The 12,333-nt window shown below is 34.2% G+C and overlaps 2 protein-coding genes across 3 annotated transcripts; both read right to left on the reverse strand.

Annotated features, from left to right (window-relative positions):
• Positions 1-131: 131 nt before the first annotated feature.
• slx1 (structure-specific endonuclease subunit SLX1) lies at positions 132-1,308 on the reverse strand. The gene is made up of 3 exons (XM_034319332.2): positions 1,130-1,308; positions 991-1,042; positions 132-732 (listed from the first exon to the last, which is right to left on the reverse strand). The coding sequence occupies exons 1-3, from the start codon at positions 1,306-1,308 to the stop codon at positions 175-177; spliced, it is 789 nt and encodes a 262-aa protein (XP_034175223.1). The 3' UTR covers positions 132-174.
• Positions 1,309-4,009: 2,701 nt separating this feature from the next.
• Positions 4,010-6,544, reverse strand: Nrk (Neurospecific receptor kinase). Of its 2 annotated transcripts, XM_034319331.2 has the most exons (6): positions 6,403-6,544; positions 6,129-6,319; positions 5,787-6,048; positions 5,466-5,708; positions 5,200-5,387; positions 4,010-5,021 (listed from the first exon to the last, which is right to left on the reverse strand). In XM_034319331.2, exons 1-6 carry the CDS (start codon positions 6,461-6,463, stop codon positions 4,020-4,022), a joined length of 1,947 nt encoding a protein of 648 aa, XP_034175222.1. In that variant the 5' UTR covers positions 6,464-6,544; the 3' UTR covers positions 4,010-4,019. The 2 variants fall into 2 exon arrangements, with proteins under 2 accessions (XP_034175222.1, XP_034175220.1); XM_034319329.2 differs by having other exon boundaries at positions 5,200-5,708.
• Positions 6,545-12,333: the final 5,789 nt, after the last annotated feature.

Raw genomic sequence — 12,333 nt, forward strand, 5'->3', positions numbered from 1 at the left:
TGATATATAATGAAATTTAAATATTCATCTTTTTATATAATTTATTTTAAGTAAAAAAGTTAACACAAGCATCAGTTGTAAAACTATAAAAATTTCTTTATTTATAATACTTTAAGTTTCTTATCTTATAATAGAATTACTAAACCATATGTACAATTCAAAATATGTATATCATTAATCTGATGCATAATTATCAGTTATAGAAATTTCTTGTAAATTTTCATAACAACCAATCTTTTTTCTAATTAAATCCCCCCATAAAACATTAGTATTACAAGTAGGACAGGTGCCTTCAATTGGTAAAATCATATTATCTTTACAAAATACTTTAGCCAGACAAATTAAATGAGCTTCTAAAAGACAGTTAGGTTTTACACAAGTAACTAATTCTTTTTTTTCTAAAAACAAACCACATATAGAACAAACTGTAGATGATTTCTTTAATGTTTGTGTTCCATTTAATTCCTCGTCATTAACCTTCTTGATTTTTTGAGAAATAACTTTACCACAACATATAGGCATATGCATTGGGGCTGAAATACAGTAAGAGTATTCTTGAAAAAATTCATAGTCTAACCAACGTATTGTCAAGGGTAAACGACACCAAGGTCCAACTTTTAACATTTCTGATAGAACTATTAAATGATATTCAAATACTCTCTGGCGTGACTTTTTCTTAGGGATGTGTTTAAGACGTCTACTAACATAAGGATGTTGCCAAGCCCATTCAAACTAAAAATAAAAATGAATTCATTTTCAAACATAACTATACTTGATATCACGAGAGCCCATAACTAAAAGACGCGCAGGTTGGAAGATGGTGGGGGAACACAGCGAGCTCTCCGCCAATCGCTTTCCACTTCGTCTGGAAGTATCGCCAATCAGAGCGACAATGCGCAGAAAAGAACGAAAACTGGTCTTTTCGCAGTTATGGACTCTCGTGACATCAGGTATACATTATCTTATTTTTGTTACTTCAGATAAACATACTCTAAGTGCAGATGTACTATTTGGAAATCCATGAATAATTAATACCATGTTCCTAAAAGAAAAAAAATATTTCATCAATCACAAAAACCAAAGTTTTCTAATTAAAAACTGTATAATTAACTATTAATTTTATACTTACCATGGTCCCCTGTTACTTGTTTTCCATGCTCCTTTATGCTCCTTTCCAGCATTATGTTGTTTGAGTCTACGTCGAGGATCAACAGTATATCCTATATAAGTTCTTCCTTTATATTTTGGATTCGTACAATATAATAAATATACTCCATAAAAATGTTCTATAACCTCTGCATCTTCCATTTTAAAATTCACAGCATTTGATACACGGCATCAGAAACGAAATAGGTTAAATGTAACATAATGAAATTATGATCTTTGAATTCCAAGATATTATGAAAGTTTATTTAATTAACTGTTATTTCATAACATAAATACAATTAGAAAGGAACAAAGAACGCCCGATATAGTGCTGCATCATGCGGACAACTCTTTTAAAATAATTTTTAACAAAGAATACAACCGACTTCGAAATGCGCTAAAAAGTGTAAAATAACTTATACTTCATTTCTACAACAAAATGCACTAAAAAATATGAAATAATTTCTATTTCCTAGTGAAATTGAGTAACCTCCTCCTTTTTCGAAGTCTGTTAAAAAATTAAAATAATCGGCATCTGTTGAATTAAATAGTTTTCGTTTATTTCTTTCATAGTTAAACTTTTTATTTACCATTTAAAATAGAGTATCAAGGAATCTCTATGTTCTTACAGATTAGATTAGTTTGTTGTACATAAAATTCAGAATAGATTCTACATTGTCAATAAAACATTTGAACCTAACGAATTATATAATACCAGAAATTTCTTGTTTGGTCATAGACAATACGTTTTGTACGCATTGTGGCAGTATGATATCATGTACATACTACTTACACGGGATACAAATACATAGATGTAAGAGCACAAACTTTGTAGAAATGTTTCTTTTTCTTTTGCACAATATAAAAGTTGTATATATAAAGATTTATGGAAGAGCATTTGAAATATTGCATTCACACTTTTTGCATGTTTGTTAATGCTCAACCAAGAATATTATACGAAAACGTAAAGCTTATACATCTAGTGCAATGTATGCTCATTAATTTCTCCCCAAAATAATTGAACAGATATTCATCAGTTCCAAATGAATATGCTCTTTATAATACTTAGAAGTTGTTACAAAAATACTGATAATAGCAAATATAATAGTAAAAAGTAGCAGCAGTCATGATATTATTTAGGAAAAGAAATTAAATTATATCACAATATTGGAGTACAAGTAATATTAGGAAAATGTGAACTGAATCCTGTATTTCAGAGATAAGAATTTTGTTACTAAAAAATCTATCATATAGTAATTTAAATTGTATGTTGCAATTGAAACATTCATTTAAATATCATTTATAGCACAATAATGATTTACTTTCAAACCTTATCTATAACAGTTGCACAGTATACACTCACTTAATGTTTTCTTTTAGTGTAACATTCTTCATAATAGCTTTTAATGATATTTTTCGTACATTAAATAGGCTATATTTTTGGTACAGCAACGATCTAACATCTAACAATGAAGGACAGTTTACATATAACGTTGCTAAATATAAACTCATTTTTTTATAGCCAAATTGTTCACATACTTATATAAATTCAGTATTATCTGTCTTAGGCATTAGCAAAACATGTTTCTTGCTTTATATATATATATTTACTTTTATATATATAGGAAAGTTTATCTGTTCTTTGTAACATAATGTTAAGTCCCTTAGAGTATTTTTGTTCTAATCAAGGAAGGAAATATTCCAAATACATTTGTTAGTACATACAATTACACGTATAAATACATATGCATACAGTTTTGAGTAGATCAACAAGTGTAACTTAATATGCACTTTAGTCTTGCACAAAAAGATATAAAAGAGAAATGAAGATAAAGACGAAAGGAGCTTTTTGTATTCGTAAATTACATTCAATTTTACTTCAGTTAAAAAATGCATTATCAGTCTTCATATTTTCAATCATAACTAGCTAAAGTTTCGGCATATAAAAGCACAGAAATATGTACGTATTATTGAGAACATGTTCCATGAAAAATTTAATCATATCTTTTGAAAAAGAGCAACAGCAATACTGTATTTTTTAAGCATCTTTCTATTTTTTTACAAGTTATAAACAAGCTGATAGCAACACACAAATTATTTGCCTTGCACATTGAGTTTTGGATTCTTATTACTTATATAATAATCATTCTATTATAATACTACCACTGAATTCTTTGTATCGTTATGTTTCGTTCTTACCATTATATTGTTTGGACTGCCATAAATAATGTACTTTGTTGTTTTTTTTGTGGCAGTTAGTAACATGTAAAATTCGTTGACGGAATGCACAAAATCACAATAGACAGAACATAAATGCAATATAAAAATCTACATATATGTGAAAGATTGCTTTAAAATCGTCATACACCTCAATCACATATCTGTGTTGTCCATATATACCAGTCTTCAATTCTTTAGTTTCAATATAGATTTAAATAAATATTAATAAATATAAATAATTAGAAATATTGGAATCTAAAGGAGCATTATTGATAACTACCCTTACATAGTATTTAAATTTGTTAATGTAATAACTGTAAACATGATTTTAAAATAATTTAGAAAAAATGTACTTAATAAAAAAAAAGAATATATATATGTACAAAAATTTCGTGTAAATTAAGTAGAAATACTGAAATAATGTATTCACTTTGTGTGATTTTCTTTTGAACATAATTACTTGCCAATATGCGTCAATATTAAAACATCTCTCGTAAATATTTCATTTAATAAGGCTACATAACAAATATAACAAAGGCAGTTATGTATAACATTTAAATATAACTTACTACTTACCTTTATTTCTATATAAATATCACTTACTTTATAATTGTATGGATAATATAGTTCTCCATTCGTAATTTTCATCAGATTCAAACGTGAATACGTAATGGTACACTGTCCGACTTATTCTCAGCTTCCAAATTGTGCTTTATAGCATCAAGGGTATTATAAATCGTTCTGAATGTAGGCCTGTCTGATGGTCTTCTGTTCCAACAGAGTTTCATTAGGTCGTATATCGCTTGTGGAGTGTTTTCAGGGCACTGTAGTACATTGCCTTCTTTAATGTATTGTACAACTTCCTCGTGTGTCATTCCGTAATAAGGCTGAAGTGCAAAACTAAATATCTCCCACAAGCATACCGCGAAAGCCCATACATCGGACTCGACGGTGTATTTATTGTATAATATGCTTTCTAGAGGCATCCATCTAACTGGAATAGCATCTTGTTCGTCGCCCTTGTAATAATCTTGCAGATAAATTTTTTGTGACAATCCAAAATCTGCTATTTTCACGATCATTTGGTCATTGATCAGACAATTTCTTGTCGCAAGATCTCGATGAACGAATTTTCGATCTGACAAGTATACCATTCCTGATGCAACTTGTAGCGCGATATTGATCAAGTCCATGTGTGACAAACGAGAGTCTGTAAAGTGTTCGTCTCTTTCCAGACTTCGAATGATATAGTTTCCCGGAGAACAAGATCGTAGAAACTCGTTTAAATCACCGCGACCCATATACTCGAAGAGGAGACACATCGGTCGCCCCAAAGCGCATACACCTAATAATTTGACAATGTTTGGATGATCGAATTCGGCGAGAAGGCATGCTTCTCGTTCAAAGTCCTTGAGCAAATCTTCTGATGCTTCCTCCTTTAACATTTTTACTGCAACATTTGTGAACTCTTCACCCGGAATAAGACCAGGCGCTTTTGCTTGAAATACTCTGCCAAAAGCACCTTGTCCTAAATCTCGAACGTAAATAATGTTATTTCGCGGGAATTCGAGCTTTTCTAATTTAGGATTTAGTTGTGCACTCGTCTTGTGGTATGCATCATTACTTGGCAATTTGTCTAAATCGATACTGACATACTGGAAGTTACATATAATACATCTTACTACCATTCTAATCACTAGGAGTTAATAAGAAATGTACATATGATACACGCAATCATTAAGACTAGACTCGGTATTATTTTTTCTAGGTCTTATATGTTCAAATTACGAAATATAACGTAACATTTGTATGGATCTCTTATTTTTAACATACCTGATTTTCTGTTGGGTTGTATCCTTGATGTCTCTTATGAAGTCTGTGACTCAAAATAATCGATAATAAAGTTCCAGTTATTATTACAAATCCTAATGAAGATACTATCAATATAAACATTGGAGTAAATAATGTATTCATTGCTAAATCCTTTGAATCTACTTCAAGTACTTTACTTGTTACATTATCTGTATTGAAAATAAAAAACATACAGTGAGTTATAATGTTATTTACAGGAAATATTAAATAAAATACCGAATATATACCGCATATAGGAATATCACAATGTTCCCATCGTTTTACAGGATCCATGGTGAAACACCATGGTGTTGGTTCATCTCCACCTGCATTTCTACAATAATTTTCTCCATAACGAATTTGAGGGAAGACATCTGGTGGCCTGTCATGACTGTGCGGTACTTGTGCATTCCATGACTGACAATCCAAGCCAAATTTTGTTTTATTTACTTTACCCATATAAAATCTACCATTGCCTTTAATACAGTCATCTGGAAACAACAAATAATTAAGACCTTGGTGCTATCTACATTTAATTATCCTAAAAAAAAATGTTTAATTTGCTTTACATGTAACAAGAGTTTCATTCATATCAGTTAAATTTATATGAGAACATGTCATTTTTCCTTTAACTACTTTTGGCAGTGATTCACATTCTGGTAATGTAAAATGTCCCCTTGATCTGATGTAAATATCTCTTTGCTTGTTGTCTTCTATCATTGCCCAATCATTAAAACAGAACTGATGACGTACAGCCATACAATCTTCATAACATAATGGTAGGCCAACTGAGTTAGGACATTGTGGAAAAGCATACATACATAGCATTTTCTATAATAATTGAAACATTGATATTATATTTCTTTGTAACACCAAATTACATGACTCTTTGCTGTTTTAAAGTAAATTACCTCTGCAGCTGAACGACATGGCTCAACAAGCCTCTGTATCAGTTCCTCCCACAAATTGGTTGTAATACGTTCATTCAGCCAACCACCAGGGTTATCATTAGAATCATTAAACCATACTTTTCCAATTCCAGTTAAATATTTCTTGCAAATCTGTCCATTATATTGTGCACAATAACCTTGTGATTCAGGTTCTAAAAACATAAAAAATGTGAATTAATGATACTTCCTTCTAAACTCAGCATATTCTTTATGCTATACTTTTTCAAATACATACTGGTTTGTGCAGAACTGAAATGCAAAATAATTGCTACTAGGGAAACAATCCAGAACACCATTATTTACATATAATAGTTGAAAGAACGTCAAGAAAATATATCACATGTTTAAAACAAAATTCATCACGATGAAAAATTCGTTGACACCAGTGTTTATTTAATTAATACTAAATCGTATCAAATTCAGGGTACAAATCAAACATTTCTTAATACACAGTGGATTAGGATACTTCATTCTAGGCGCTAATTTAACTTTCACGCTTTTATTGGTGTACTCAGTAACCACTGAATGAATATTGCAATTATCGATTGTAATTTTTTAAACCGTTTTCAATGGGGGCAATACAATAATTCAACAAAAATAGAGTTAGCGTACTAAGCTATAGTATCGAGCACATAATTCGTTGTATAAAAAGATGAACAAACTATTCGCAAATAAATCTTTCTGTAACATACATATAATTAGCTATTACAGTTAATTTTCCTCTTTATTTACAACATTAGTAGATGAATAAATAGTAAATTTTCTCCTTTTGTAACGAATGTGAGTAACTGCTAATTTAACAGAAATTTGGAACTAGGACGGTGTTTGCATTCAGCCACCAAAATTAATAATACGCATTACTTATTAAACAATTACGATTATTAATCTTCATTATAAGAGCAATAAACATAATATTAGTTACAGTGTTTCCTTAAAAAGCAGTTACAACTTTATTATCCATGAAAGTATAACAAAAGTAATTTGTTATAGGAAATTTTATTCAAAGTGTTGGTATAAATGCATTTAGCAAAATACGCGGGAATGAATTTCGCTCCCGCGAGCGTCGAAAACTTTACCGACAGTCCCTAGAAAAATCCCAAGACGCGAGTTCTCAAAATACGTCCTCATTTAAAGAATATTAGTCTAGTCCTTATATTATCCAAATCGTCAAAAACTTATAAAATATTGAAATTGCTGTCTGTCAACGGTCAAGAAAATGGCGGATCGGACTCAGCTAGATTGATTTATTCGTAATATAAACATTTCTGCCAATAGTTTGTCCAAATAGGCACCAGACTAATATTCTTTGGGTCGGATAGAATAAAACGAGCACCCAAGGGATGACGTACAAGTCTCCAGGTAGAAGTAATTTGAAAACTACGATTTCGTTGATTGTTCACTCGCGAAAGACGTCAACAAGGTAAAACAGACCAGAAATTTAGTTTCTCGTTCATTCTGTAGGGCGCAGTTCGTTCGTTTGATTAATAAACAATTGTAAAATTAAAAATAATAATTAAATAATTTTTAATAGAATAATTAAAGAAAATTTTGCAATATACCCACGCGGAAATGTAAAGAAATAAACAATTTAAATAGATATAACAATAATTTGATTAATAAACAATTGTAAAATATAAAATAATAATTAAACAAATATTAACAAATATCAGATAGAAGTAGTTAAATGTAACCGGCCGCGGAACCGGTGAAGCGGAACGTCATGCTTGACTGGGCGCGTCGCGCGCCGGTACAACGGCGACCTGGAGGAAGGTCAAATCTAGTCAGTCTTATCGCGACCGCCAAAGGATACGGATGGAGCTGCCAAACATATACCGGTACGGGTTGACACTATGGATATTCGTGCATGGATTTATCAGTGTGTTATCACAAGTGTTTCTATGTGTGCCTATGGTGTTTCCTATAGTGTTTCCCTTGTCTTTTGGAATATTTATACGGATATATTAGTGCCTCTTATGGTGTGGTCACCCATGTGTTCTGACATTTTTATACAAGTGCATTAGTGTGCTGTGTGGTGTGGTACCCCATGTACCTGCATGTGCTTTATTGTGTTTTATGGTGTGGTTCCCTTTGTGCTTTGGCATATATTTACGGATTTATTAGTGTGTTTTATGGAGTGGTACCCTATGTGTTTTGGCATATTTATACGGATTTATTAGTGGGTTTTATGGAGTAGTACCCTTTGTGTTTTGACATATTTATACGGATTTATTAGTAGGTTTTATGGATTGGTACCCTATGTGTTTTACTATAATTTTGCAAATATTTTATAGCATTCTATGGTTTTGATCTTCGAGTGATTTGGGATGTATTTGCATGTGTTTTACCGTGTTATATGGTGTAGTTATTCCCATATAGTTTTGCATGCATATTTTTGAATTATCCTATGTATTAGCATATTAACTACAACAAATTGAGAGAAAACATATATCGTTCAAGAATCGTGATTTTTATGCTTCCAGATGAGTGCTTTGGCCAGTGGGGGTACCGTTTCTTTGACGAGCCAACAGACGAGCTATGGGTCAATCTAACAATAAGATGCGTGGAGAGTGCAGTGGTGCAAGTCAACGATCGGTGAGTCGCATGCTTTAAAGTTCCTCCGGTTCCCATCATGTCGTAGGACGAATGGTCCGTAGCGACACGGGAATTGGTTGTAATTTTTATTTTTTGAGCGAGCATAGTGACCCACGAATATCACTGTATTATTTTATACAATGATAATCGTGCAAATTGCTTTTTTGTGTATTTTATGCCTTAGCTCAGGATAGGGTTTTCTTGTACATATTTACATATATGTATAGATTTCGAGTTTAAAAATGTAGAGAAGTCGGATGACCCTCCGACTTCACATTACACTTCTTTTTTATATGTACAAGAATTTATTTCGCGATGAGCGGATTTCAATATCAAAGTAATAAGCATGATTACTATTAATTATTATAACTACTTACTTTGATAACGAAATCGCTCTTGAAATTGAAACGTTTTCCCGATTTTACTCGTGAAATTGGCATCAGTTTAGTATATGGGCTGGCCCCCAGGGGGGTTGGTATTTGCTCTTCAAGCATTGTAGAAAGTTCCCCTTTCGTACTTGAAATTCATTCTGTCACGTTTACGGTTCTCGACCTTAAACACTCATCATTCGCACTTCAGCCTCACGAACTCTATCACATAATCATTTATCCACCCGCATACCCTTGTGTAGTGAAATATTACCCCGTTAGGATTTTCAAGTTATAGTAGTGTTGCGAAAAATTTTCAACGCGAGAATAAATATTATCCCGTTCAGATTTTCATGTTTAAGTAGTGTTGCGAAAAATTTTAAACGAGAGAGTAAATATTACCCCGTTAGAATTTTCAAGTTTAAGTAGTGTTGCGAAAAATTTTCAACGCGAGGGTAAATATTACCCTGTTAGAATTTTCAAGTTTAAGTAATGTTGCGAAAAATTTCCGGCGCGAGAGTAAATATGACTATACACTGACTAGTATTCGGTGGGAATCCTTTTGGTTTTTATTTGATTAAATTAGTTACAAGGATTCCGCGGCATAAGACCGTGAACACCACCTCATGGGAGATAAAACCATGCATTACTAGGCCTTTGCAGGCACAGCCATAGAGTACGGAACATTTAAGTATGTTGCATCCCATACGCTAAGCTGTCTTCAAGTCCTTTTGCCTATACTATGGGCGTCCACCACTCGGACACGTTGGATGCAACGTATTCGATGGGTGGGTAGCGCTCTTAGCGAAGGGGTGCACCCTGCCTGGGCCTAGAGCCTTAAACAGGCGGGGTGGGTGGTATGTAGCGTCGGGCGTAAGTCCAGGGGGCCTAAGAACCTCCGTTGCCAGCTGATATTAGCAGTGGACGAATGTTTGAGTCATATTTGCTCAATTTTGCTTTTCAGTATTTGCTCTTCAAGCATAATTTAAAGCTCCCCTTTAGTCATGTTGCTAGATCAGGATTTTCTATTTTAATTAGTGTTGCGAAAAATTTCCAGCGCGAGAGTAACTATGACGATGCACTTACTAGTATTCGGTGGGAATCCTTTTGGTTTTTAAACTCAATGTTTTATTTAATTAATCAAATTAGTTACAAGGATTCCGCGGCATAAGACCGTGAACACCATCTCTGGGAGATATACCCATGCATTACTAGGCTTTTCAAGGCGCAGTTTAGAATGTGGCGCACATCCATATGTTCCATTTGATAAACTGCAGTCCTTTTGCCTATACTATGGGCGTCCGTCAATCTGACACGTTGGATGCAACGTGTTGGACGGGCGGGTAGCGCTCTTAGCGAAGGGGTGCACCCTGTTCTAGGCGGGGTGGGTGGTATGTAGCGTCGGGCGTAAGTCCAGGGGGCCCGAAAACCTCCGTTGCCAGCCGATATTAGAAGTGCACCATTTTTGCGTCATAGTTGCTCTATTTTGCTTTTCAGTATTTGCTCTTCAAGCATTGTAGAAAGCTCTTCGTTCGTACTTCAAATTCATTCTGTCACGTTCACGGTTTTCGACCCTAAACACTCATCATTCGCACTTCAGCCTCACGAACTCTATCACATAATCATTTATCCACCCGCATACCCTTGTGTAGTGAAATATTACCCCGTTAGGATTTTCAAGTTATAGTAGTGTTGCGAAAAATTTTCAACGCGAGAGTAAATATTATCCCGTTCAGATTTTCAAGTTTAAGTAGTGTTGCGAAAAATTTTAAACGAGAGAGTAAATATTACCCCGTTAGAATTTTCAAGTTTAAGTAGTGTTGCGAAAAATTTTCAACGCGAGGGTAAATATTACCCGTGTTAGAATTTTCAAGTTTAAGTAGTGTTGCGAAAAATTTCCGGCGCGAAAGTAAATATGACTATACACTGACTAGTATTCGGTGGGAATCCTTTTGGTTTTTATTGATAAAATTAGTTACAAGGATTCCGCGGCATAAGACCGTGAACACCACCTCATGGGAGATAAAACCATGCATTACTAGGCCTTTGCAGGCACAGCCATAGAGTACGGAACATTTAAGTATGTTGCATCCCATACGCTAAGCTGTCTTAAAGTCCTTTTGCCTATACTATGGGCGTCCACCACTCGGACACGTTGGATGCAACGTGTTCGATGGGTGGGTAGCGCTCTTAGCGAAGGGGTGCACCCTGCCTGGGCCTAGAGCCTTAAACAGGCGGGGTGGGTGGTATGTAGCGTCGGGCGTAAGTCCAGGGGGCCTAAGAACCTCCGTTGCCAGCTGATATTCGCAGTGGACGAATGTTGAGTCATATTTGCTCAATTTTGCTTTTCAGTATTTGCTCTTCAAGCATATTTTAATTAGTGTTGCGAAAAATTTCCAGCGCGAGAGTAACTATGACGATGCACTTACTAGTATTCGGTGGAAATCCTTTTGGTTTTTAAACTCAATGTTTTATTTAATTAATCAAGTTAGTTACAAGGATTCCGCGGCATAAGACCGTGAACACCATCTCATGGGAGATAAAACCATGCATTACTAGGCCTTTCAAGGCGCAGTTTAGAATGTGGCGCACATCCATATGTTCCATTTAATAAACTGCAGTCCTTTTGCCTATACTATGGGCGTCCGTCAATCTGACACGTTGGATGCAACGTGTTGGACGGGCGGGTAGCGCTCTTAGCGAAGGGGTGCATCCTTTCCTAGGCGGGGTGGGTGGTATGTAGCGTCGGGCGTAAGTCCAGGGGGCCCGAAAACCTCCGTTGCCAGCCGATATTAGAAGTGCACCATTTTTACGTCATAGTTGCTCTATTTTGCTTTTCAGTATTTGCTCTTCAAGCATTGTAGAAAGCTCTTCGTTCGTACTTCAAATTCATTCTGTCACGTTCACGGTTCTCGACCCTAAACACTCATCATTCACACTCATCATTCATCAGTATAGTGAAATTTTAGCCCGTTAGATGTTTATGTACTAGTCATGTTTTTAGATCAGGATTTTCCATTTTAATTAGTGTTGCGAAAAATTCCCACGCGAGAGTAAATATGACAATGCACTGACTAGTATTTGGTGGGAATCCTTTTGGTTCTTAAACTCAATCCAATATTTTATTTATTTAATCAAATTAGTTACAAGGATTCCGCGGCATAAGACCGTGAAACACCATCTCATGGGAGATAAACCCATGCATT

Source organism: Osmia lignaria, chromosome 13 (genome assembly GCF_051020975.1).
Source record: "Osmia lignaria lignaria isolate PbOS001 chromosome 13, iyOsmLign1, whole genome shotgun sequence".
In the NCBI taxonomy this organism is placed as follows: Eukaryota; Metazoa; Arthropoda; class Insecta; order Hymenoptera; family Megachilidae; genus Osmia; species Osmia lignaria.